The 22,172-nt window shown below is 37.9% G+C and overlaps 2 protein-coding genes across 9 annotated transcripts; both read left to right on the top strand.

Annotated features, from left to right (window-relative positions):
- The first annotated feature begins 374 nt into the window (after positions 1-374).
- On the top strand, positions 375-7,402 carry LOC108511475 (uncharacterized). Of its 7 annotated transcripts, none has more exons than XR_016399966.1 (6): positions 382-670; positions 2,295-2,315; positions 2,913-2,985; positions 3,061-3,128; positions 3,614-3,733; positions 6,890-7,358. XR_016399966.1 is itself a non-coding variant. In XM_089929756.1 (4 exons), the coding sequence occupies exons 1-4, from the start codon at positions 2,903-2,905 to the stop codon at positions 7,028-7,030; spliced, it is 447 nt and encodes a 148-aa protein (XP_089785882.1). In that variant the 5' UTR covers positions 1,359-2,902; the 3' UTR covers positions 7,031-7,358. The 7 variants fall into 7 exon arrangements, 1 of the variants encoding a protein (XP_089785882.1); XR_015976583.2 differs by having other exon boundaries at positions 384-844; XR_015976582.2 differs by having other exon boundaries at positions 375-670; positions 2,295-2,985; positions 6,890-7,402.
- Positions 7,403-11,126: 3,724 nt separating this feature from the next.
- LOC103711768 (putative ADP-ribosylation factor GTPase-activating protein AGD8) lies at positions 11,127-20,582 on the top strand. Of its 2 annotated transcripts, XM_088718878.2 has the most exons (8): positions 11,127-11,434; positions 11,697-11,815; positions 12,083-12,344; positions 14,514-14,940; positions 15,247-15,507; positions 19,334-19,459; positions 19,768-19,869; positions 20,160-20,582. In XM_088718878.2, the coding sequence occupies exons 4-8, from the start codon at positions 14,554-14,556 to the stop codon at positions 20,265-20,267; spliced, it is 984 nt and encodes a 327-aa protein (XP_088575004.1). In that variant the 5' UTR covers positions 11,127-11,434; positions 11,697-11,815; positions 12,083-12,344; positions 14,514-14,553; the 3' UTR covers positions 20,268-20,582. The 2 variants fall into 2 exon arrangements, with proteins under 2 accessions (XP_088575004.1, XP_038974850.1); XM_039118922.3 differs by lacking the exon at positions 12,083-12,344.
- The last annotated feature ends 1,590 nt before the right edge of the window (positions 20,583-22,172 follow it).

Here is a 22,172-nt window from a genome sequence, read left to right as displayed (position 1 = left end):
ATTATTGCAGTGCGGCCAAATCTCCTTCCAATTGGGTCAGAGCTCGTCACCTACTTGTCAGCTAATTGGATATAGTTTAATGGAGATATCTACTTCTCAGCAGCTGATGTGGAAGTAATTACGTGATGTCCGCCTCCAAACGCTCGCACCAACCCCATCCCTTCTCCTAACCCTAAGCCCTAACCCTCCTCCCTAAGGCGGCCCCACGGCCCCCGCCAACGACTTCCTCCCCTACGCCGCTGCTACCATTCTACCCTGCACCCACCGTTGCATGGGGGTCTCCAGCATTGTTACCACTAGCCCAGGGAGGGTTTCTCTCAGAAGTATTTGATCCCAGAATAGGGCGTCCAGTTTAGCCAAAAAAAAAAAAATAGAGTCAAGATACAATACGTGGCATAAAGATGAGGGTATAATTTCAGACCATGTCTATGAGGCCTCTTCGGAGCGATGGGCAGTAAACAAAGCAATCCAATCAGCCGCTCTGTTCGTCTTTCAGTTGCGGTATACATGAACAATCTAAAAGGAGTCACAGTCTCTCACCATCCGCCGTATATCGCTAAGAAGAGGATGGTCATCTACATGTCGCTCAGCATCCCGAATCCAATCGATCATCAAAGCGGAGTTTTCTTTCAAGATGAACTCGCTAGCCCCTAGGACGCTCTTCATATAGGTGACGCTCCTTTATGGGACAGATAATGGTGGGATGCCCACCATCTCCACAAATTTTGCAAAGAACATCACCCTTAAACGTAGTGGTCACCGGCAGGGGCGTGTGGTCGTCTTAGGGAGGAAAATTGGAGGTTAAGGTTGGGGGATGGAATGGGGCTAGGATGAGAGTTTGGAGGTGGGTTTTGTTCGTAGACATCACACGATTTTCTCCGCGTTCCGGCAAATCATATCCACTTCAGCTGACAAGTAGGTTCCGCTGATGAGCTCTAACCCCGATTTGGAGTAAAGCTGCTCAACGGGCGGGCCAGATCGGGTTCCAGCCGGGCTCATTCTAACATATTCTAACATAGATGTTGACTATTCTGAGTCTTCTGTCATTTGAAGTAGGATTTATGTCATGATTGGCATTGAACTTGTTTGCGGAATGATTTGATTCTTTCTGAGTGGCTAGTCTTCCTATAGTGTATTCGAATTCTCGGTAAATGTAAGAGAATAGGATTGCGATGAATATGTTGACAATGTTGAAGAGAAAATGATTACCAGCGTCTTTGTTGGATCTATTTTCACTTATGTTTTAGTTTATATAGGATTTTGTCCTAGTCATGCACATATTGTCAGCAAATTAGAGCAACATCATTTGGGGATGGAGAGGAGTATGTGGTAATAGTGTATCCATGATATGAATTGGATTGAAAGCTGTTAGAACTTCTCAGCAACTGGATGTGGAATTTACCAAGCAATGTGGAGAATGATGTTCATTGCATACCATAAAGAGTACCATGATCAGCATGCTTTTTCTTGGGGGGGGGGAGTCTATTAGTTGTACCGTTTAATCTACTGGAAGGGAAGATAGAATTACTTTCTGGAAGATGGTTGGTTCTGCTTCTTCATGTTTCTCTAATTGTTTACCATTAGGTCCAAACCTAATTCAAGGATGGGGAATTTGTAGGAATATATTTCTGAAGGAATCTTAATCAGCAGGCCTGCAAGAAAGTGATCAGAGTCCTGTTTTTGGCCATCATGAGTGTTGTAGAAGAATATGGTAGAAAGAATGGGAAGCTTCTGAAGTCTTTTTTTTTTGTTTGTTTTTGTTTCTGCATCGGGGCTGGGGTTTGCATCCTTCTGTGCTGCTTATTTGAAAGATGTTGCTATTGAACATATATGTAAAGGTATAAGCACTTGACTTTACCAAGAAAAGATATATGCATGTGAAACCTGCACCTCTTTCGTGATTAACTTTCCAATATGTGATTCCAGGTGAAGTCTTTTATGCTTGCTGAGGTAATTTGATCAAAATATGAGGAGGAAGTGGTGTAGCATGCCTGGGCATGAAAAGAAACCCATGAAATAAAAAACTACAGTAAACTGTCTGCAATACTATTTGAATCTTAAATTAATAACTATGCAATAAAAGTCTGATTGTTTCCCTTGTTAATGTTCTGGTTTCTGAGCAGAATCATTACATTTTTACAATTTTGTTACCTGGTAGAATGCATTATTTCCTAGGGTTGACACTTACCTGCTGTCTAAATAATATCGAGTCAATCCATATGCATATATAATTTGAAGCAAGTTATATTTACTTTTGTTTCTCCTTCTAACAATAATCATTTCCTGTATTACAGGTTGCTGGTGATGATGGTGCTGTATCCTTTATGTTTTCAGTACTGGTACCTCTTCAGTGCTTATTTTCAGATATTGATGATTACTGATTTTCCTAAAAAGAAAAAAAATCCTATGGTTAAATGTTGGTATGCAGATAAATATGGAAATGTTGACATGATTCTTACAAATCGGTATCCATGGATCTATGTGTAAACCACATATGCCACTTTTACTATATAGCAATGTTGATAAATTATGTCAGCATCAGTTGCAGAATGAGCCACCCTTTGCCCAACTTCTAGAGGCCTCTTCAATACTGTATTTGCCATTGATTATTCTATACTCTGTTGAATGTTTGGTCTGTTAAGAGGTGTTATTCACTTAAAAATATGCGAGAAAATTGGCAACAGTAGCATACTTGACTATTCCTAAACAAACTAGAAGACCTCCACTGGAAGTTGTTAAGCTAACCTACAGAAGTCCTCTTTTTCATTTGCATTGTAGGAATACTTTCGTTGAAGGGTTTCGTGGTTTTGTTCTGCACGCCTCACTCATTACCATAGGAAGTTGATATTTGATACTTCCTTACATCTAAATATTGTTTCCAATGATGATAATTCCTTGATAAATGTTTCTAGATTCTCCCATGTACCATCAATGCATCCTGTGCTGCCCTTGTAGATGCCGGTATTTGTTTAAAACATCTTTCTGGTAAGCTAGATCATGGTAATTTTGTTCTTCATTTACCTTATGCTGCAATTTAACTTGTGATATAAACTTTTACAGGTGCAATCTGTTCTGGTTTAACCGACAGTGGTTCTGTAATTTTAGATCAAACCAAAGCAGAAGAGGCGGTAAGCATGTTATCTTAACAAAGAACCTTAGGTGCAGGAATTTTCGTTAAGCAAACAGGTCCAAGAAGTTATAGGTGCTACACATGTGCAGGAGTTTCACTATGTCCAACTCCCAATTTACTTTTCTGAGCCTTGTTCCCCTCATTCTTGTCACACCAAATTCACCATTTTCTTGATTACTTTGTTCTCTCTGTAATCTTATATGTCGCAAAAATGTATTAACATAAATCTTTCCTTTGAAAGTAATACTCTTTATTTTTAATGATAGGATGGATGTTTCCTTTGAAAGTCATGCTCTTTATTAATGATGGGATGGATGTCCACAGTCCATTGTTCTGTTGCATTGCACACCACTGTTAAATGAGAATTTGACATTACATCAATTTGTTTGAGAGATTTAGTTGTTTTTAATTGTACAGATTGTTATTTACTTTCATCATACAATAACATTGACTAGGAATATTAATTTGTTTGCAATATGGCAGAAAATGCAAAGCTTTGCTTATTTGGTATTTCCAAATTCCCCACTTTCCATCCTAAAGCATCGTCACCTGTGGTTGATGAACCTGGAATCATAACATTTGTTATCCATGGGCTGATGTCTGGTAAAATTCTATGCTACCACTTCCATGTTGCATATGTATTCCTGCAGTCTGCTAATCTAAACATTTCCATAATGTGTTTAGCTAATATTAGGTTCTTAAAATTAAGTTTCAGAAACTTACCTCGTTCTGTTTCTGATGAGAATGACACTGAGCTGTGCCATAGACACACACACACACACACACACACACATATATACACATGCATACATACATACACATACATTCGCGCATGTATAAATACACATAATGTGTATGCAGACATATATATATGCATACACACACATATATATATGCATGCATACGTACATGCATATATAATATATACACACACACACATACATATATATACATGTGCATATATATGTATATATGTATGTATTTATATAGACGCATATATATACACACACACACACACATATATATTCATATATTATATATACATGTATAAATAGTGGAAATCAATGATGGACATTTCAAATTGAAAATCGACACCATTGAACAAGACCTATGGTGCATAAAATGCCTAGAAACAAAAAAAATCATGCAATTCCAGGATCTTTTACGCTTGCATCCAATTGATGAAAAATGAATGATTTTAATAGTATGATGCCATGTCTTCATTTGATCTATATTCTAGAAGCATCAAAATCAGCTGAAATTTAATCTATATTTGTTTTAAAATATTTAAATCAAGATCAGTGATTGAGATTTACAAATTATAGTGTGATATACTTTAGCTCACTAGTTATATTGATATTTAATATCGTTCATTTTGTGCTTATTTGATGCATAGGCATGAGACATCTAAAATAAATGATTTTTATTGTCCAAGCATTTTTTATACCATAGATCATTATCAACGGTATCAATTTCCATTTCGAGATGAGCGACATTGATTTCTATAAGGAAGCATTTGGGCTAAATACATTCGAGTGCATTCTAGCCTAACTTTCTCTATCTCTCCATATATACACACATGCACATATACATATATATATATATATATATATATATATATATATATATATATATACATACATATATTAATACATGTGTATATATACATATACATACATATATATATATATATATATATATATATATATATATATATATATGGAGAGAGAGTTGGCTCCACTTGAGTGGATCTCCACTCAGATTCGGTCATGTCTAGATCGAATGATGAGGGTCCCATATTTATGATTTGAGTTGTTGGATGTAATCTACTATTCCAAAACTGCCTACACACCAAAAATCATGTGATTTAGAGATTCGTAGCCTATGCATCAAATGGTCAAAAAATTTAAAAGTTTGAATAACATGAAATAATATATATTTTTTTGAACACCTTAGGTATAGGTTAGGAGTCGCCAAATCATATGATTTTTGGTGTGTAAGCAGTTTAAAGTAGTAGATTATATTCAATTGCTCGAATCATGATACATTGTACCAATTGGTACTTGTACGTACCAACTATACCATACCAGTATTGAGTAGGTACGAGAGGCGTATCGAGTATCGGTATGCTGAACTTATCCATGTATGGTGTATCGACATTGTACGAGGATGGTACTTATATGGGGTTCCATATCGAGATAGCAAACCATGGCTCGAACATCCATGAGGGACCCATTGTCCGATCGAACCTCAACAGATATGAATGGAGATCTACTCGAGTGTAGCTAAGTCTACCTCCTTATATATATACATTTATATTTGTTTAAGTGCATTCATAATTTCATATTTTTTCTTTCTTGCAATTTAAAAAGTATTCTTGGGCACGTGCAAGTGATTTCTGATTTTGATGACCATTTGATCCGTTGGCTTTTTAACTTTAATTCCAACTGGATGGAAACCATATATCTTAATTCAATATATTAATGTCTATGCACATGTTCCGTAGAACTCTGTGTTGCCGTTTACGTGCTCTGTTCAAATCTCCTACACAGTTCCATCCCAGTCATAAAATATATTATAACTACATAGCCGACAAGGTTTTGCTAACTTGGGACTGAAATGGCAATTGATCTGATAATGCATTGTGGATGAGTTAGTTCATTTGTTGGTTATCAGACTTATCTATTCTTGAAAATAACAATTTTGATGAAAATTGTAACTGCAAAGAACCTAAGGCTAGAAGATGCATAAACCAACATTTTTATTGGTTATCCAAATCTGTTCATCAACGTATCAATAGAAAAGTCTTGGTTAGTTTACTCTATTTCTCTCTCTCACACACACACACATGCACAGAGTCTCAGTCAGAAACACATACATACGTGATTTTGACATCATACATGCGGTTAACAATTAAATTGCCTGTATTTTGTACATGGTCTACTGGATGTATCAAAGCAAAAACTACATCTGTCTCTCAAGCACAAATATCAAGGAATCGAACTGAAATGCATCCTACAAAACTGGCAGTGGACAAGATAATACCTGAGCAACAAAATGATTTTTCTAGTTAACGTTTTATATACCAACTGCATTATTTAAACCCCAAACAGCCAAATATGCTAAATAACCATAAGAGTGAACTTGTGAACTGGGGTTGCCCCAGTCCTGTTTCTTAGCAGCCAAAGTTTCTGGGCTTGATTCTTGTGTGGTGCATCACCAAAAATCTGCTTAGATACTTATATTGCGGGCAGGTCTCCTGCTATTTCTCGATCGAGAGAGAGAGAGACTGTAAGAGTAAACCTTAATCACCCTTTAATTGTAGGATATGATTTTCTTTGTTGCCCCCTATTTTGGAAGCCTTTGTAGTATAAATACATGGTGGAAAATCAAGCAATGATAGAAGTATTACTGTCTTTATTGGGGTACTTTAAATCTGTTTCTGTTTAACTGTTATGCTCTTTGGCTAGCATCCTGCACTTATTCTTGTTGGAGTTAGACAAGAACAATTTCATCACTATTTCTGGAATCTTTTGCTGATCCCTGTATATGATCAATGAAGTCAAAAGTTTAGTTGTAGATTGGTGAATGCTTCAGGACGATGTAAAACTATTAGTAAACAGATTCTGTATACTTGCACGAAGTTTTCCAAATAAAAATTCTGGTTGTCCTTCCCATTCACATAGTCATTATATCAACTGCCTTGAACATGGCCATGCTGCAGCTGCAAAGATCTCAGAATTTTTTCTATTTCAAAAGGTACATAGACAGTTCTTGCCAGGCCAAGAAAAGTGCAACTATCTTGGAGCATATTTTGCTGCAACAGGTTCAGTTGCAGGTGTGGAGCCTCATCTGGACTATTCTCACAGCAAGAAACTACGATCTTCTCCTTCAAGTTGATTCTGGACAAAATGCAGGGCTTATGAGCTGCGAGGTCCTTGACTCCACTGTTCAACTAAAGGATATGAAAAGCCATTGACTTGTGTGCACGATATGCTTTCATTGGTACAATGCACGATATGGTTTGCTTTGAAATGGATAGTTCACGGAATGGAAATGGTGTATTTGTTGCAATATTTGAGGTTCATGAACACTCTACAGCATCCTGAAAATATTGGTTGACCCTTCACCTAGCCCTGGCAAGAGGGAATAAACTAATTGATATCTCACATGTAATTAACATTCATCTGATGATGGTTGAAGCTAGATATGTTCACTTGATCCATAGTTATTTCTTTTTGTTAATGCCACGTGGCAGTTTGATGTTTCAAATCCTTAAATGCCTGTGGGTTAAAAAATCTTTATAGTCTAGTTCTAATTCATTTTAGAATTTTTTACATGAATACACTCCTAAATATCTAATTTTGCATGAATACCCTTCTAAAATTGATATTTGTATGTATACCCTCATAAAAATACTTGTTTTGCTATTCTATCTTTTTTTATCCTTATTTTTGCACATGTATTTACGTCATCTAACGCCATTAAAAATTTAACGGTTTCAAATTAAAATGATTAAAATACTCTTAATAGGTGGATGTGTAAAAATAAATATTTATAAGACGATCGCGATGGAGGACAAAAAAGTAATTTTAAAATTTTATTTTATTTTTAAATTAAAATAAATATGTTTTTTTATTAATGGTGTTAGAAGAACAGTTATATTAGGGATATTTGTGCAAAAATAATATTTTATGAGGATAAGAAATAAATATAAATTCAAAGAAGGTATTCATGTAAATTTAAATATTTAAAAGGATATTCATGTATTTTTTTTTCAACGACAAGTAATACATACAACACGTACATGAATACATCTAATATAATCAGAAAACAAAATATCACGGAGTTTTTGAGGCAACTCCTCATCTTCTATCCATACGGTGCTGCCGTTATGGTTTAGGTACGAAGCAAGATAGGTTTAGGTTGTTTTTAGCTATTGGAAGTCTCGAAACAATTGTTGTTTTTCATTTAGAGCTATGACCTGCATTTGGCCTACTTTAGCATTTGGATGGGTTGATGGCCAGCTCTTTTTGGACTTTAGAGTGATGTGGGAAGCTTCGAATCAGCTAGGAAATTGCTTTACCACGGTTGCCAGGTTTGACCGTGACTCTGAGATCGCGACAAGGTTGAGGTCCAAGGTGTTTTCCGGGCCTGGATGTGACCCAAGCAGTGTCTTCCTGCAATGGGCGGTCATGATCCGTTTGAGCCATGCCTTTTATCTGTGATTAGGTTTTAATTTGACCTGAAAATATTTTACTTGTGACTGGTGGAATACGTGGTTGTCTTTGATCCGTGTGCCTATGGGTTAACGGGCAGATGGCCCTTTCGGAGTGTGGTACGGGTTATTTGCTAAATATTTGAATTTTGATTTTTATTTCATTTAACAGGGCACGACGCTTTAAAATGGTCGGCGAGGATTTTATTCCTTATCAAAGATATGGTCGCACAAAACTTGGGCAATAATAGTATTAACTTTTTAAATAGATGTTTGGATACGTGCATTTTGAAAACTTTGGCAACTCAACGACATATATTGGCTTTTGAAAATCTAGTGTAACCTTGCCACTGAGGTGGCGCTGGGGTGACGTACTCATACATAGGTGATGAACCCGGTGGAGGAGACCATGGGTCGGGAAGGATACGCGGAAACTTAAGGCTTGCATCGAACATTTTCTAATGGAAGGAGAGCCCAGTGGAGGCTGCTACGCGGGTGATGTTCGCCTCTCTCCTCCTCCTATTTTTCACCAAAAAAAATAAATCCAGTGTAGCCTCCCGTGACTTGACTTTTATTTGGAAAAAAAGTTATATTTATCGGAGTCTGTTCGGATGCGTTTTAACTTTCTTAAAAAAATAGTGGGCATACAACGCTTTTACATTCCTCCTCAAGGAATTCATCAGGTTTTGGGTTCGGGACCTGCATTCATCAGAATCTACGATCTCAATGGATGATTCTGATTGTGCCTATTTTTATTTTTAAAATAAAAAAAAATAATTTTTTAAAAGAAAATAATATGATGTATCTTCTTGCAATGTTTTTTTTTTTTTTTTACAATGGCGGCTTATATATTATAGGTGTGGATACGGCCAACAAAATCAGAAAATAAAAGGCTACATAAAGGCTCTCACACAAATCTGTTATCCAAGCAGATGAACCTACCGAAGTGGTAGGCCGCAAAGGAGGCAACCCAGTCAGTAGCTCCGTTTGTCTCCCTATAGAAGTGTGAGGTTTGGTAGAAGTAACACTCCCCAGTAGTCTGCGAATTTAATGAGTCAACGGCCGGCCCTCATGAATATTCTTGCAGTGCTTTTTTTTTGGGTGGAAATGGCAAATTTTATATAGCTCTAACTTGAGTATATCCTGCCAAATCACGAAAAGTAAAAGGTACAACGAAAAAGGTATGTTTATTGCAGACGTTCAAAAAATCTCCGCAGAATGCCGGACAACAAAGGAGGCGACCCAATCTGCCGCCCTGTTCGCCTCCCTGAACACATGCGCTGCCTGAAAATCGCTCATCTCCTAAGCCAATCTGCGAGTCTCTCGGATAAGAGGATGACCATCACCATATCTATCCACACCCTGAATCCAATCAATCACCACAGATGAATCCCCCTCAAGATATACCCGCTCTGCGCCCAGCACCCGCCTCGCATAGAATAAGCCCTTCCAAGCTGCCTAAAGCTCTGCCCCAACAACTGTGCGTCCTAGCATGCGATGCATATCAGCTGCTATCAGCCTACTAAGAGAGTCTCTGATCATAAAACCAATCCCTCCAGACCAACCGTCCACCGATCTGCAGTCGTCGAAGTTCACTTTGAAATGGCCAAGAGGTGGGGCACCCAAGAAACTAGGGTGAACCTAGGCGCTGTACCAGTGGAGAGAGTACCCCAGATGTTCCTGGTCTTTCTGGAAGAGAACAATCGGCAGCTGCGGTGACCTCCCCCGCATGCAGTATAGCTCTATCCACCACTATTCCCGGCGATGACCTCCTGCCCTCAAACAGGCCGGCATTCCTGTCCAATCATATATAATAAGCCAAATATGCTCTGAGGATCCCCGCCTTAGCAGAGCTGGGACTCCACATGGAACCCCTCAGCATGTGAATTAAATCCTGAGCCAACTCCACCGAATGGGGAAGATGTGTAGGTGATCTACTCCATATCTCCCTGGCTCTAGGGCACTGCAAAAGAATATGACTAATGCTCTCGTTGATATCCGCACACACCTCACAGCACGAAGTAACCCGCACACCTCGCCGAACAAGCAGACTCCTAGTCGGTAGACAACCCTATGCCACCTTCCAGATGAAAAGTGCCACACGCGGGTGAATCCACATCCTCCAAATCCATCTTCCCTCAATCTGCCGAACTTGCTTCCTCCTGATTAAAGCGTGAAGATCCCTAACTCGCACCCACGACCGCCCTGACGACAACCATACTAGCCTGTCACGCTCCGTCCGGGAGGAGATCAGTAAAACCAGAACCATCTCTGCAAACTGCTCACCAAAATCCTCTCGAATCAAACCATCCCTCCATCAACCCCCATCTGGGTCTAGTAAATCACTAACCCTATGTCCCGCTAGCCTAACCGAGTCCATCATGGTCGGTAGACGACTGATCGACTGTTCGGTTATCCAACAATCCTCCAAAATATCGATGAATCATTTGTTCCCGGTAATCCATCTGATCTCTGAAAGCACTAACGTATTTCTGACGCACATCTTCTGCCAAGTCGGTGAGCGGTGTTTGCTAGCTCGCGTTCCAGGAGACTAAAGTATATCTACAAATTCCACATATAAATTTTACAATAAAATAAGTAAATAAAAATCTGCAGACACCACGCCATAGTTTGGTTTCCCGGAAAAGAAAAAGAAAAAAGAAAAAACACCAAAGGGAGGTGCCACGCGGTTGGAAAGCCGAGTGCCATCTAATATATCGTCGTTCCACGGACCGGAGGCCTACCAACCTTTTAACCTGCTGTCGCCGCTAATCCCACGGCTCGTGGGCTCGCAATTTTAGAAAAATAAAGGCAAAAAAAAACGCCTAGTGGCAACTCCTCTAGCGGAAGGAATTTAATAAAAGGTTTAACTATCCATCAATTCAATGTTATTTTAATTCGCGCAACCAAGGTCTCTCCTCCCCAATATCCCCAGTGGAGGTTCTTGCGCACACCCCCCCCCCCTCTCTGGAAAAAGAAAACCCGTCCTCTCTCTCCCCGCTCGTACCATCGCAGCCATGGCTCCCGAAAGCTTCACCGACAAGAACGCGGTATTCAAAAAGCTCAAATCTAAGTCGGAGAACAAGGTAATCTGTTCAAGTTCTTCTCTTTCTTTTTCTTCTTCGTCTTTTTTGCTTCCCCCCCCCCCCCCCCCCCCCCCCCCCCCCCCCCTATATTGGAATCAGTCTCGTAGGTTTGTCCTTATAAATTTGCTCTGGGTTCGACTCAATTTCGATCACTTGTTTTCCTGAAAATCGTTTGGGTTTGGGGGATCTGCTGCGGGAACTCCAGATCCCGACGGGATCCTTCAGATCTGATCGCTTCTGACCGTGGATCTTTCCGTCTCAGATGTGCTTTGATTGCAACGCTAAGAACCCTACGTGGGCGTCGGTGACGTACGGGATCTTTCTCTGCCTTGACTGCTCGGCCGTCCACCGTAGCCTCGGCGTGCACATCAGCTTCGTGAGGTATGGGATTGTTATTGTCTTTTGTTAATTTAGCAAAGGAGGCAACTTCTAGGGTTCCTCTTCATGTCCTTGTGGTTCATTCCGTTTTTTCTCTGATTAATTTGAAGGCCGTTTCTGAATTTTCAACCATCGGCCCTTTCAAAACCTGAGGCGATGATGTTGCTGTCGCTGCAAATCTTTATAGCTATTTTTTTTTTTAAAGATGTTCAAAGCCTTAAAACATGCAACTTTGGAATTATATACCTGATAAGATGAAACTGATTATAGGTAACCCCTAGTGCATAATGAATGAGTAGATGGTATTGACGTGACATTCCCTTCCCTTCAATAGAAGTTGAGATCAAGCTAATCAGATGCTAATAGAATTCTTGCTAGCCAGCTGCATTCTTGATGCCTTTGGGTGGTAACCACCGTCCACTGAACTGTATGGAGATGATAATAGTTTTGGGATATGTAGGAAGTCACAGGGCAGGATCTCGGAAGTTTGGCATATCTCTTCAACTCAATGTATTTGTGCAAAAGGTGAAAGGTACTTGATCAAGGCATATTTTGATTTCTAACTGAACAATGTATATTGTGCATATGGTTCTTGCATGTCCGGTATAGATTGTAGGATACAGAAGAGGCAGCTTCATAGGTGTTAAAATTTGCTTTGGCTATTCGAAAAGTTAGTGATCAAAGCCAGTTTGGTTATGGTAAAAGGCCCCAAAAAATGAAAAATCAAGCCTTGGTCTTGACATTGTAGGTTCTAGGATGGGTGCAAGCTTGTGGCAACATGATAGAAGTCAAAGATCTATTGCTTATAATAGAAGAAAGTAGAGAGGGGAGAAAGTGAGTGTTTGTTGCTAGAAGTCTATTATTGAGACAGGGGTTTTAAGGGGCTTTTGCTTTGATAGACCTTTAGACTTCGGGATTATTTTCAGTTAGATATTGATAATGTAATTCATGCAAAGCAGATTCTGCTTTTGTAGCTGTATACCTGAAAACAAGTTTTGCATATGAAATCTAGAATAGCATATCTTGATTGGATTTTGTCTAACAAGAAGTTTTAGCTAGGGATCGATATGCTGACCAATCAGTTCTATCCAAGATACACCATACCGTACCGGCACTGAACCAGTACGCAGTATGAAGGCCGTGCCGATACTTGGTATGCCGAACCTTCTCCTGTACAGACACGGTAATAAGGTGGCACTGGTGTAGAGCCCGACACCAAGACAGCGTACCTTGATTCTATCAAACAAAGTATAACAAAGCAAATAAGCTCAAATTTTAAGATTTAAGCTATAAGGAATCATGTAATGAATAAAATAACAATGATTTAATTAATGTGAGTAATATGTGCTCAGAAATAAAAAAATATACTGGCATAAAAGCTGAGAACAAGTGCAAATGGATATACACCTATTCTCTTGACATCAAATCCTAGTGGGGTCTGTACAAATCTTCCTTCAACTAATTCAGTGTGATGCATGAGATGCATGATTAAGACATGACACATATGATGAGAAAATCATGGTCTCAAAGGTTCACTCATGTTGTCATATCATGTACTCCCAATGCTTTAAAGCATTGTGATCAATTACCCAACAACTGACATGGGTATTGTGACATACTGGGGGAATGGGGCTGGTAGACTGGGTCAACCATAATGTAATCCTCAAAATAAGAAACAGAAAGAGGAAAAGGTAACATTTTGAGTGCAGAAGTAGCCCTAAATTTGCTGATTCAGCATTACCTCAAACCTTGTTTGATGATCACATGATTGGCCTTTGTAATGATGAAATAATTAATTTTGTTTAGTGGAGAGAGCATTGACCTAACTTACTCTATCTCATTCATGTTGAAAAGGTTCATTGATTATTCTTTGTATATGATGCCAAAGGCATGTTATAGTTATTTAAGTGTAATTGTTAAGCACGAAAAATCTTGACAATGATCAATAGTTAACTGGACTGGAGATGGCTTCTTATTTGATCTAAGATGGTTGCATGGCAAACAACACCAAATGGGTTATCATGTTTGGAAGTTTTCAGTTGTCTTGATATGCCTTTTACACGACCTTGTGTTCATAATTATAGCCTACCTATATCAGAACTACTGGAGAAAAAATCTTATGAAGTGAAAGTAAGATTTTTGACTAAGATCTTCTGTTGAATGGTAGACCAATTAATTATGAAGTCTTGACTGCAAAGAGTTATAAATTTGGAAGGAATGGTATTTCTCTCTGACATGCATTTTTATAAGGTTGTCACAAATGAGGTTGATCATAGATACATCAATGGAAAAGAAAATTAATCAAATAGACTGGTAGTAACCTTGTCATTGGAAAAGAATCTTCTATCAGCATGTAAGATAAACATGCTTGATATTACATCCTGTTCAAGTGCTTTTGCTATTGAACCAGAATTGTATATTGCTGTTATGACTGTAGTTTGCTGATCAGATTGGATTGAATTTGACTTGTAAACCCTGTTGTAGTTACCATAAAAGAAGTACCTCATCACTTTGTTTTTGTTCTTTAATTTGTTTTTCTCTCACTTTTTCCTTTTGATGCATTTATATTATTCATGTTTTGGAGGCTATGTTTTTTTTATAAATTGAATTAATGTTTTGAATATAGCCTGTGGTTGATTGTTTTTTGGGGAAGTTCTGGAATATATTACTCAATTAAGAGTTCCTTTTTCTCGTTTTCTAGGTCTACAAATTTAGATTCGTGGACTCCGGAGCAGCTGAAGATGATGGCTTTTGGGGGCAACAACCGTGCACAGGTTTTCTTTAAGCAGCATGGATGGACAGATGGTGGTAGAATTGAGGCAAAATATACATCAAGAGCTGCTGAATTGTACAGGCAGTTACTTTCCAAAGAGGTTGCTAAAAGCGTTGCTGAAGATAGTAGCTTGCCTTTGTTGCCTGTTGTAGCATCCCAGTCACCAGATGCGGGCAATGGTCTTCCAGAGCTCAATTTTGTGGATGTGCCAAAGGAAAATTCAAATGAGAAGCGTGAACCTGAGACTACTCGGTCACCTAAGGCTCCAACCCATTCTGCAGTTATAAGTGCTGCTAAAAAGCCTATTGGTGCGAAGAAGACTGGGGGGCTAGGCGTCCGAAGGCTTACGACAAAGGTAAATTTGTGTTTTTTCATTCTAACAATTATAAGTTAAAAAGGAATGAAGTCTGAGGAACTTTACGAATTAAATTATGCTTTGATGGTTTCAGAAGGAGACCATCAAAATGATTTTTTGGTAGTTGGCCACGATTTTTTTCCTTTATCCTTCTTATCCGACCTTATATAGTCATGTGGCTGGGGAGCCTCCATATGTGCCTTTTAGCATGCTGTCAACATTTATGACTTTTAGTGCAGTACTTTCGGGGCATGAGAAAGAAGTGACTAGCAACAGTTTTAACCATGCTGAGCATTTAATTTGCAGCCAAACGACAGTCTTTATAACCAGAAACCTGAAGAGCCAGCACCTGCTATAGCATCCTTGGCTAATTCCAAGACAGCACATGGCCCATCATTTCCTTCTCGATTTGAGTACATGGAAAACATACCATCTGCTGAGTCTAGTTCAGGAAGTGCTCAAGTGATCCATCATGTTGCACCACCAAAATCTTCAAATTTCTTTGCAGAGTTTGAAATGGAGAGTGCATTTCAGAAAAAATCAAGCTCCACTTCAGCAAAAGTAGAGGTAAAGTTATATTTGAAATATTTTCTCAACAAAATCATCAGGGTTTTTCTTTCATTTGGATTTGAGTTAGTGGGCTGCATGACAGTGCATAGCTGACCCCAAATGCCCCTAAAGCATGCCTTCCAAACCACCCAGATCTGGGCCTTGTCTGCATGACTGTCCCATTTGAGGCCTGAAATGATGGTACTTGTTTGAAACTGTTGGGTTCCCATGGAATTTTGAATACTTCTTGCCTATTGCATGTCAGGTCCCATTTCGTGTGATGCATCTAATCTAGTTGTGAATTAAACTATTCTCAGTTGATGGTAGGAACTATTTCCATCAGCATGGGGAGAAGTAAAAAAGTCAAATTTGGGCCAACTTATCTACTGTAATTTAACAAATTAACAAATTGCTTCAGCTTCTTCTAGAAACTAATTAGTTACAGAAGCTGTTGTCTTTCTTACTTGCCTCTTGCATAAGTTAATTCATTTCTTCTATGGTCATCTGCCTTACCATTTTAATCATGGCAGGCTTTCTGTCTAATTTCTACTAGAACATGTGACTTCTCACACTTCACATCATGAAGTCGCACTCCATGTTCATGGTCTGTCGTGTATATCTTTGTTGGCTTCTTTTATTTTTATGTCCTTGATCTTGTGTGGTTATACATTTAATCTATAATTTGATATAATTTTAACCATCAAAAGTTACCATTTACCATCAGTTTGTGAACAGAGGTACTGTGTAGCTTTTGTCCCCCTCACATGCAATTCCTAGGAGATATTACCACATGCTGCTTGAAAACTAATGAATTTGTTGCAACAAAAAGAAACATGTATTAAATTCATTGGTTGTATGTAATTATGTGACAAAGCAAGCTTACTTATTGTTGTTTTAAACACACTTGAGTTTCAAATTTATACTGAATGCAAGCACTTGTGCTCTAATTGTACGAGCATAAAATCTATGATTATTCTGTAAATTATATTGGTTATTTGGTTAATGTTGCTTACTTCTAGATATATTAAATTTCAATATACTTAACTAGCATGAATTTGTATTCCATATTAGACGAAGTTCATGTTTTTAATGGACCAAAGACTACAGTTGCATGTTTGATGCTATTGAAGAAGCACAATCATTCCTCTTATACATGTACATGTCAGGAATAATATTTACCAAGGTTGATATTAAGTGGATGGATTTTGTCTTTCTGGTGCATTATGTATGATGATATCTGTGGAGTCACACACATTGTCTTTGAATCTCTTTCTTATTCACTGCTCATGTCAGATACTTGAAATCAGAGTGGCTGCTAGGAAATGCAATGTAGTTTATCCACATGTTAGCAGGGTAGAAGCATACAAAGAACTTCAGGAGAAGTTATTGTTTTGCAAAGTTATTGTTGCCGTTATTGGCTTTTCTTCTCTTCTTCAACAATTGTAAAAGTAGGATAAATTGTGGTGGTAAGCATGAGGAAAAGGCTATATTAAAGAATGTGATTTTATTTGACTTGAATCTGCGGTTATGCCAAATGGAGTACTGTTGTAGGTATGGTACGAGGACAGATTGAATTTCCTAAGTTGTTGGGGGGTAATTGAAGGTGTCATAACGTGATATCGTCATAGCCATAAGTTATTTGGGAAGCACTGGACTAATGCTTGGACAGCTAAGGACTGCAATATGAGATTTCAGTGGTGAAAGTCTTTTTTCACTTCCCCAGTTCCTTCATGGTATGATTCGTGGATATTTCAAGTGTCGTGGATACAGACTACAGTTGATGAGACACCATGACACGGCTATGATTATGGACTATTTATTCAAGGCACCTTTTATTGGACGTGTGCCCAAGGGGAATGTTTGAAAAATTGATACAGTTTTGGTCCAGTAGAAGTTTCTCTACCATCATTCTTAACCGGGTCTAATACCTGGATATTTGAAAATTAGCAAGCCTCCCATTTTTGACAAGCTATATTATGTAAAAATTGCATCTTTTACATGGCTATGGGTAACAAGTTATGTTACCCAATGCAATGTAAGATAGCCTTTTTGTTATTTCTAGTAGTAACTTAATGAAATGCAACTGGTTTCTTATTCAAATGCTATTTCTATCATGTTTCTGTTGGTTGTTAAAGGCTTTGGTGAAAATAATATCTCTGTCATGTTTGGGAACCATATCGTACCATATAAAATAAGCATGTTTATTTTTTAAAAATTGTTTGGATGATCGTTTTGTTTTGAAAAGATCAATCTCTTCAATATGAAGGAGAAAGCATTCCAAAATCAAAAGAAGTCAGATCATGAACTGTAAGTAAGTTCCCTAAATTGAAAAAGATTGCTTGGCTCTTAAAGATTTAGTTTTCTGGGTCACCTTCTCTAGTAAGGTTGCAAGAAAATCGGGATTAGCTTTATTTCTTGATAGATCGTGGAACAAACTCAAGCGGTAATTCATATACCTTAACTACGAATCTTGGCATTGTGGAGATGATCATGATGATGAGGGACAAGTTCTTATGTGAAGAAAATCATTCTGAACTTTCAAGATTAATTTCATTGCATTTTTGAGATGAGGGAAATGCAATTCTCCCTAGTGTGATGGTGATGTACTGCTAGCATGGTTATGGCCTTGCCTATATATGGGGCTACGGTGACATCTCATCCAAGAATCTAGCAGCTCTCATCTATGGATTACTATTGGTTTAGTGATGTTGGGGAAGATGCTCTTTTCATGAATTGAGATGCTTTGTGCTACGAAGATTACCTTTTGCACAATTAACCATCGGCCTTATCCTAATTCTTACCTTTTGTAATGTTGTAGTCAAGATTGACTTGTAAACTATTGCAAATTTTGGTCACACATCATCCAAGAACTTCTGCAATCATCAGTGTTACTTGGACACTAGAGGGTTTTAGGATCAGAGTGTCATCACTTATTGCTACATGGTATCTACATGACACTGCTTAACATTTGATGTAATCTAGGAAGAAAATTGTGTCTTGATGTCCATAAGAGGATGATTTGGGTGCGACTGAGTCAATCTTAGGAGATTAAATAGGATATTTTTGTTTGTACTAGGTGATTAGATAATGGGGTGCTGAGATTAGAAATTATGTGATCTTTATAATTAGCGTCATGCCAACTTTTGTTTCTGTGGGCCATGACTTACTCCAGCTAAATTAATTGGGGCTAAATAGGAGGACAGAGAAGTTGCAGCCATTACACAGGGCTAGCCATGAGATGAAGCCTCTTGCTAACTTCCTCTTAATCCTTGCCTCTTCTCTAGTCTGTAACTTTATGGGCGAAGTTTTGCTTTGTTTCTTTCTTATTTCTGGAGACAAAAAAGTGGAAAGAGTCCTGTACTTGGGAGTCCTAGTTTATTATGGAATAGAAGTCTGTTTAGGGTTCAAAGTAGTGCAAGGTTATTCTAGTGTCACTAATTTTTGCAGTACAGATCTTTCCTTGTATCTTGTTTCTATTGTTTTTGGATTTTTTACTTAATGGCTGGTCGTGTGTGGGCTAAGGATTAACCGAAGCTCATGCATATGATCATAAGGATTAACCTCGTTTGAGAACATGAGAACTTTATCAATTATTCAGTTGCATTAAAATGGCTGTTTTAAAAGATATGCATTTTGTTTCCCAGTGAATGTCTAGGCACTGTCATAATGTCCACTGTATGTCTTGAAAGATGGTTCTTTTACCAATCATAATTAGATCCACGGATCTGTTGGTTTATGCAGTGGACAACTATATAATAGGCATTTCAAATCATTTGGCACTTGATCTTGTTGTTGGACATCGAATTTATGCTCTGAGATTTTTAGTTTGCATGATGATCTTCAGATCCAGGAAAGTAATGAAGCAAGGCAGAAATTCTCAAATGCAAAATCAATTTCATCAGCCCAATTCTTTGGTGATCAGAACAAAGATGCTGATAAGGAGGCTCAAATTTCCCTGCAAAAGTTTTCGGTATGCTCTCTTGCTGTTATCACAAATCTTACTGAAATCTTATATATAAAATGTTCAGGTTATCTAATATTAGTAGATTTCGGGATATATAATATCAGCATTATGTTAGTTCATCATGATTTGTGTAAAATCCTGTTTCTCATCTCTGGAGCTCTGCTTGTTAATTTTATTGCATTCTGTTGCGGATGGTTTGGCAGATCAACTGTGATTTGGATGTTATTTTTTTCAACTATCAGATTCTAAAAATTAATGCTTAAGAAGTTGGATTACTGTTCAAAAGCCACTGGTTTTAACATACCTCTATATAGGGCTCAACTTCCATTTCGAGTGCTGATGTCTTTGGTCACAATACGATTGATTCTGGACTTGACCTCAGTGCAGCAGACCTTATCAACCGAATTTCCTTCCAGGTACTTTCTTGAACATGAGATATTATATGATGATTCCAGGAGATTCCACTTGATAGGTCAACATCAGAAATGCAGACTATCCATGAATTTCTTGAAATGATTGAACACGAAGAGTGATTACTGGTCTTTATATTTAGTTCTATTCCGTGCTTGCTATTCGCCGCCACAATGATGTTGCCTTTACAACCTTAACTATTTATTGAGAAGCAAACCATCGAATTTGATGCCTTCAGGTGTTTGCAGTATGTATTTTATCCAAATGATTTGCTTCAATATCTTGTTTTTCTCAGGCAACACAGGATATATCCTCCCTCAAGAACATAGCTGGGGAGACCGGGAAAAGATTGACATCTTTAGCTTCCAGCCTTATCAATGATCTTCAGGATAGAATCCTCTGAGTGGGCTTCATGTGGTCACATTCATGTACATGCCTAAAGAACAGCTACCTTTTCCAATAAAGGATCAATCTCAACATTGAGGGAGGTTGCTAGCTTACCATCTTAAATCTATATCATACCTTTTTTTCGCAGAGATACATTGTTCATCTTTCCTAGTTACCGTGCATGACCTACTTTTGTAATAGTGGAAGCATTCGGAGCTGTAGAACCCATAGCAGAATGGATTTTATACTTCTTGAAGCTCCAAAAAGTTTGGGGTTTGTATTTATGGACTCGGCAAATTTGATGCCTGAAAAGTTGCACATGTTTTAATCATTTATGTTTATGTGCTGCTCCTCTGCTGTAGAGTTTACAATTTTTTCATTGCAAAACATCAGGTAAGCAGTGATAGGAATTCATTTCACATACAGCTCTGGGCGTGCAAAGGCAAGCTAGTACCGTGCCTTCAATGAAACAGGATCCCTCTATTCTGCGTTTGTGCGGATCCTTGGTACCACAATCTAGGATCATTATGCTGGTTAACCTAATTGTGAAGGAGGGCATTACTGTAGTTGTCACTATTGGTTTTGGTTTTGTCTTGAATTATATACCGTCTTGTATTTGAACCAGCGCAACTTATATCAGATGGGTCCCCCTCCCTTTCCTTTAAAAAAAAATCATATCTAGGTGGTATGACTAATCCCAACCTCGATTTTTATTCCTCCAATTTGTTCCGCCTCCAGTTGTTTCAAGATAGTGTAATTTGTTCCAACTTGGATTGATATTGTTAATGAAATAGGTACGAAATGATTCCCTATATTATATATATGCCAATTAGTAGTCATTAGTATTATAGTATTTGGAACTAAATGGACAATTAACGACACAGTTTGCTCAGAATCTTGTTCGTAGAGCCAGATACTATTTTTGCGCCCTTGGCGGAATATGTACGCCGTTCTCCATCATGCGCTACCGAGCAAACCCGCATATATCATACGGAAAAAAAAGAGAAGACAAATAAAAATAGTTTTTTTACTAACTGGGTTTGTCACTTTTATAATTAAAAAAATAAAAATGAAAAATTTTATGTACCAATAGAGACTGTACGAAAAAAAATCCATCTCATTCTTTTTCTTTCTCATCAAGTAATACAATTCATCAGCTTCCTGATACAAGCTGTAAGTTTTTTTGATACACATCTTGTAGCAATCCAATACAAATTTTCAGATAAATTGAAACATAGTTTTTAGAATACTATGTGCATCATTATATAGTATATGGGTAGTTGATATATATCTAGCAATATCATCATCTAACATCTCAATACATACCTAGGTAAATCGACCATTATATAATATATGGCTAGTTGATACAAACCTAGCAATATAGTAATCTAACGTTCCAATATACACCTCTTGATAAATCGATATACAATTTTTAAAATATGATGCTCACTAGCCAAGTGATATACACTCATCAGTAATACATACTGTAAGTTTTTCTAATGTACATCTAATAGCAACCCAATAGCTCAAGTAAATCGATACATAGCCTCTAGAACTTAGTATTCACTAGTACATACTGCACGATCAGGTGATACACAACTAGCAAAATAATCATTCAACATTCTAACAATATACTTTTAAGTGAATCAATACACAGTTTCCAGATGAAAGAAAAAAAAGGATTTAGAAGGAGAAGAAAGACCTCACGGATGAAAGAGACAGCTTGATGATAAAGAGACGGCTCATATAATTAAGAGTCCAATAATCTCTTGGAGTCTTCCATCAGAAAACCAAAAAAAAAAAAAAAAAATCCCTTGGAGGCACGGATAAGGGAAGTCACTGTACCCTTTGGTGGCATTCAGGACAACAGTAAACTCTTCGTCTTCGGGTGGAAAAATTACTGGGAAAACTTGAAACACGT

Source organism: Phoenix dactylifera, chromosome 3 (assembly GCF_051530095.1).
Source record: "Phoenix dactylifera cultivar Ajwa chromosome 3, Ajwa_hap1_PhDact_Kaust_v1.1, whole genome shotgun sequence".
NCBI classification, from domain to species: Eukaryota; Viridiplantae; Streptophyta; class Magnoliopsida; order Arecales; family Arecaceae; genus Phoenix; species Phoenix dactylifera.
Note: the sequence above shows the minus strand (reverse complement) of the source record. Positions and strands in the feature narration are given on the sequence as shown.

Bases quoted from the DNA above. Each gene is read 5' to 3' on its own strand.
- LOC108511475 (XM_089929756.1), top strand. From the start codon at position 2,903: ATGTTTCTAGATTCTCCCATGTACCATCAATGCATCCTGTGCTGCCCT. The intron at 2,986-3,060 runs GTAAGCTAGATC...AAACTTTTACAG, and splicing joins TTGTTTAAAACATCTTTCTG to GTGCAATCTGTTCTGGTTTA. The intron at 3,129-3,613 runs GTAAGCATGTTA...GCAATATGGCAG, and splicing joins AAACCAAAGCAGAAGAGGCG to AAAATGCAAAGCTTTGCTTA.
- LOC103711768 (XM_039118922.3), top strand. From the start codon at position 11,366: ATGGCTCCCGAAAGCTTCACCGACAAGAACGCGGTATTCAAAAAGCTC. The intron at 15,508-19,333 runs GTAAAGTTATAT...GATGATCTTCAG, and splicing joins CCACTTCAGCAAAAGTAGAG to ATCCAGGAAAGTAATGAAGC. The intron at 19,460-19,767 runs GTATGCTCTCTT...ACCTCTATATAG, and splicing joins TTTCCCTGCAAAAGTTTTCG to GGCTCAACTTCCATTTCGAG.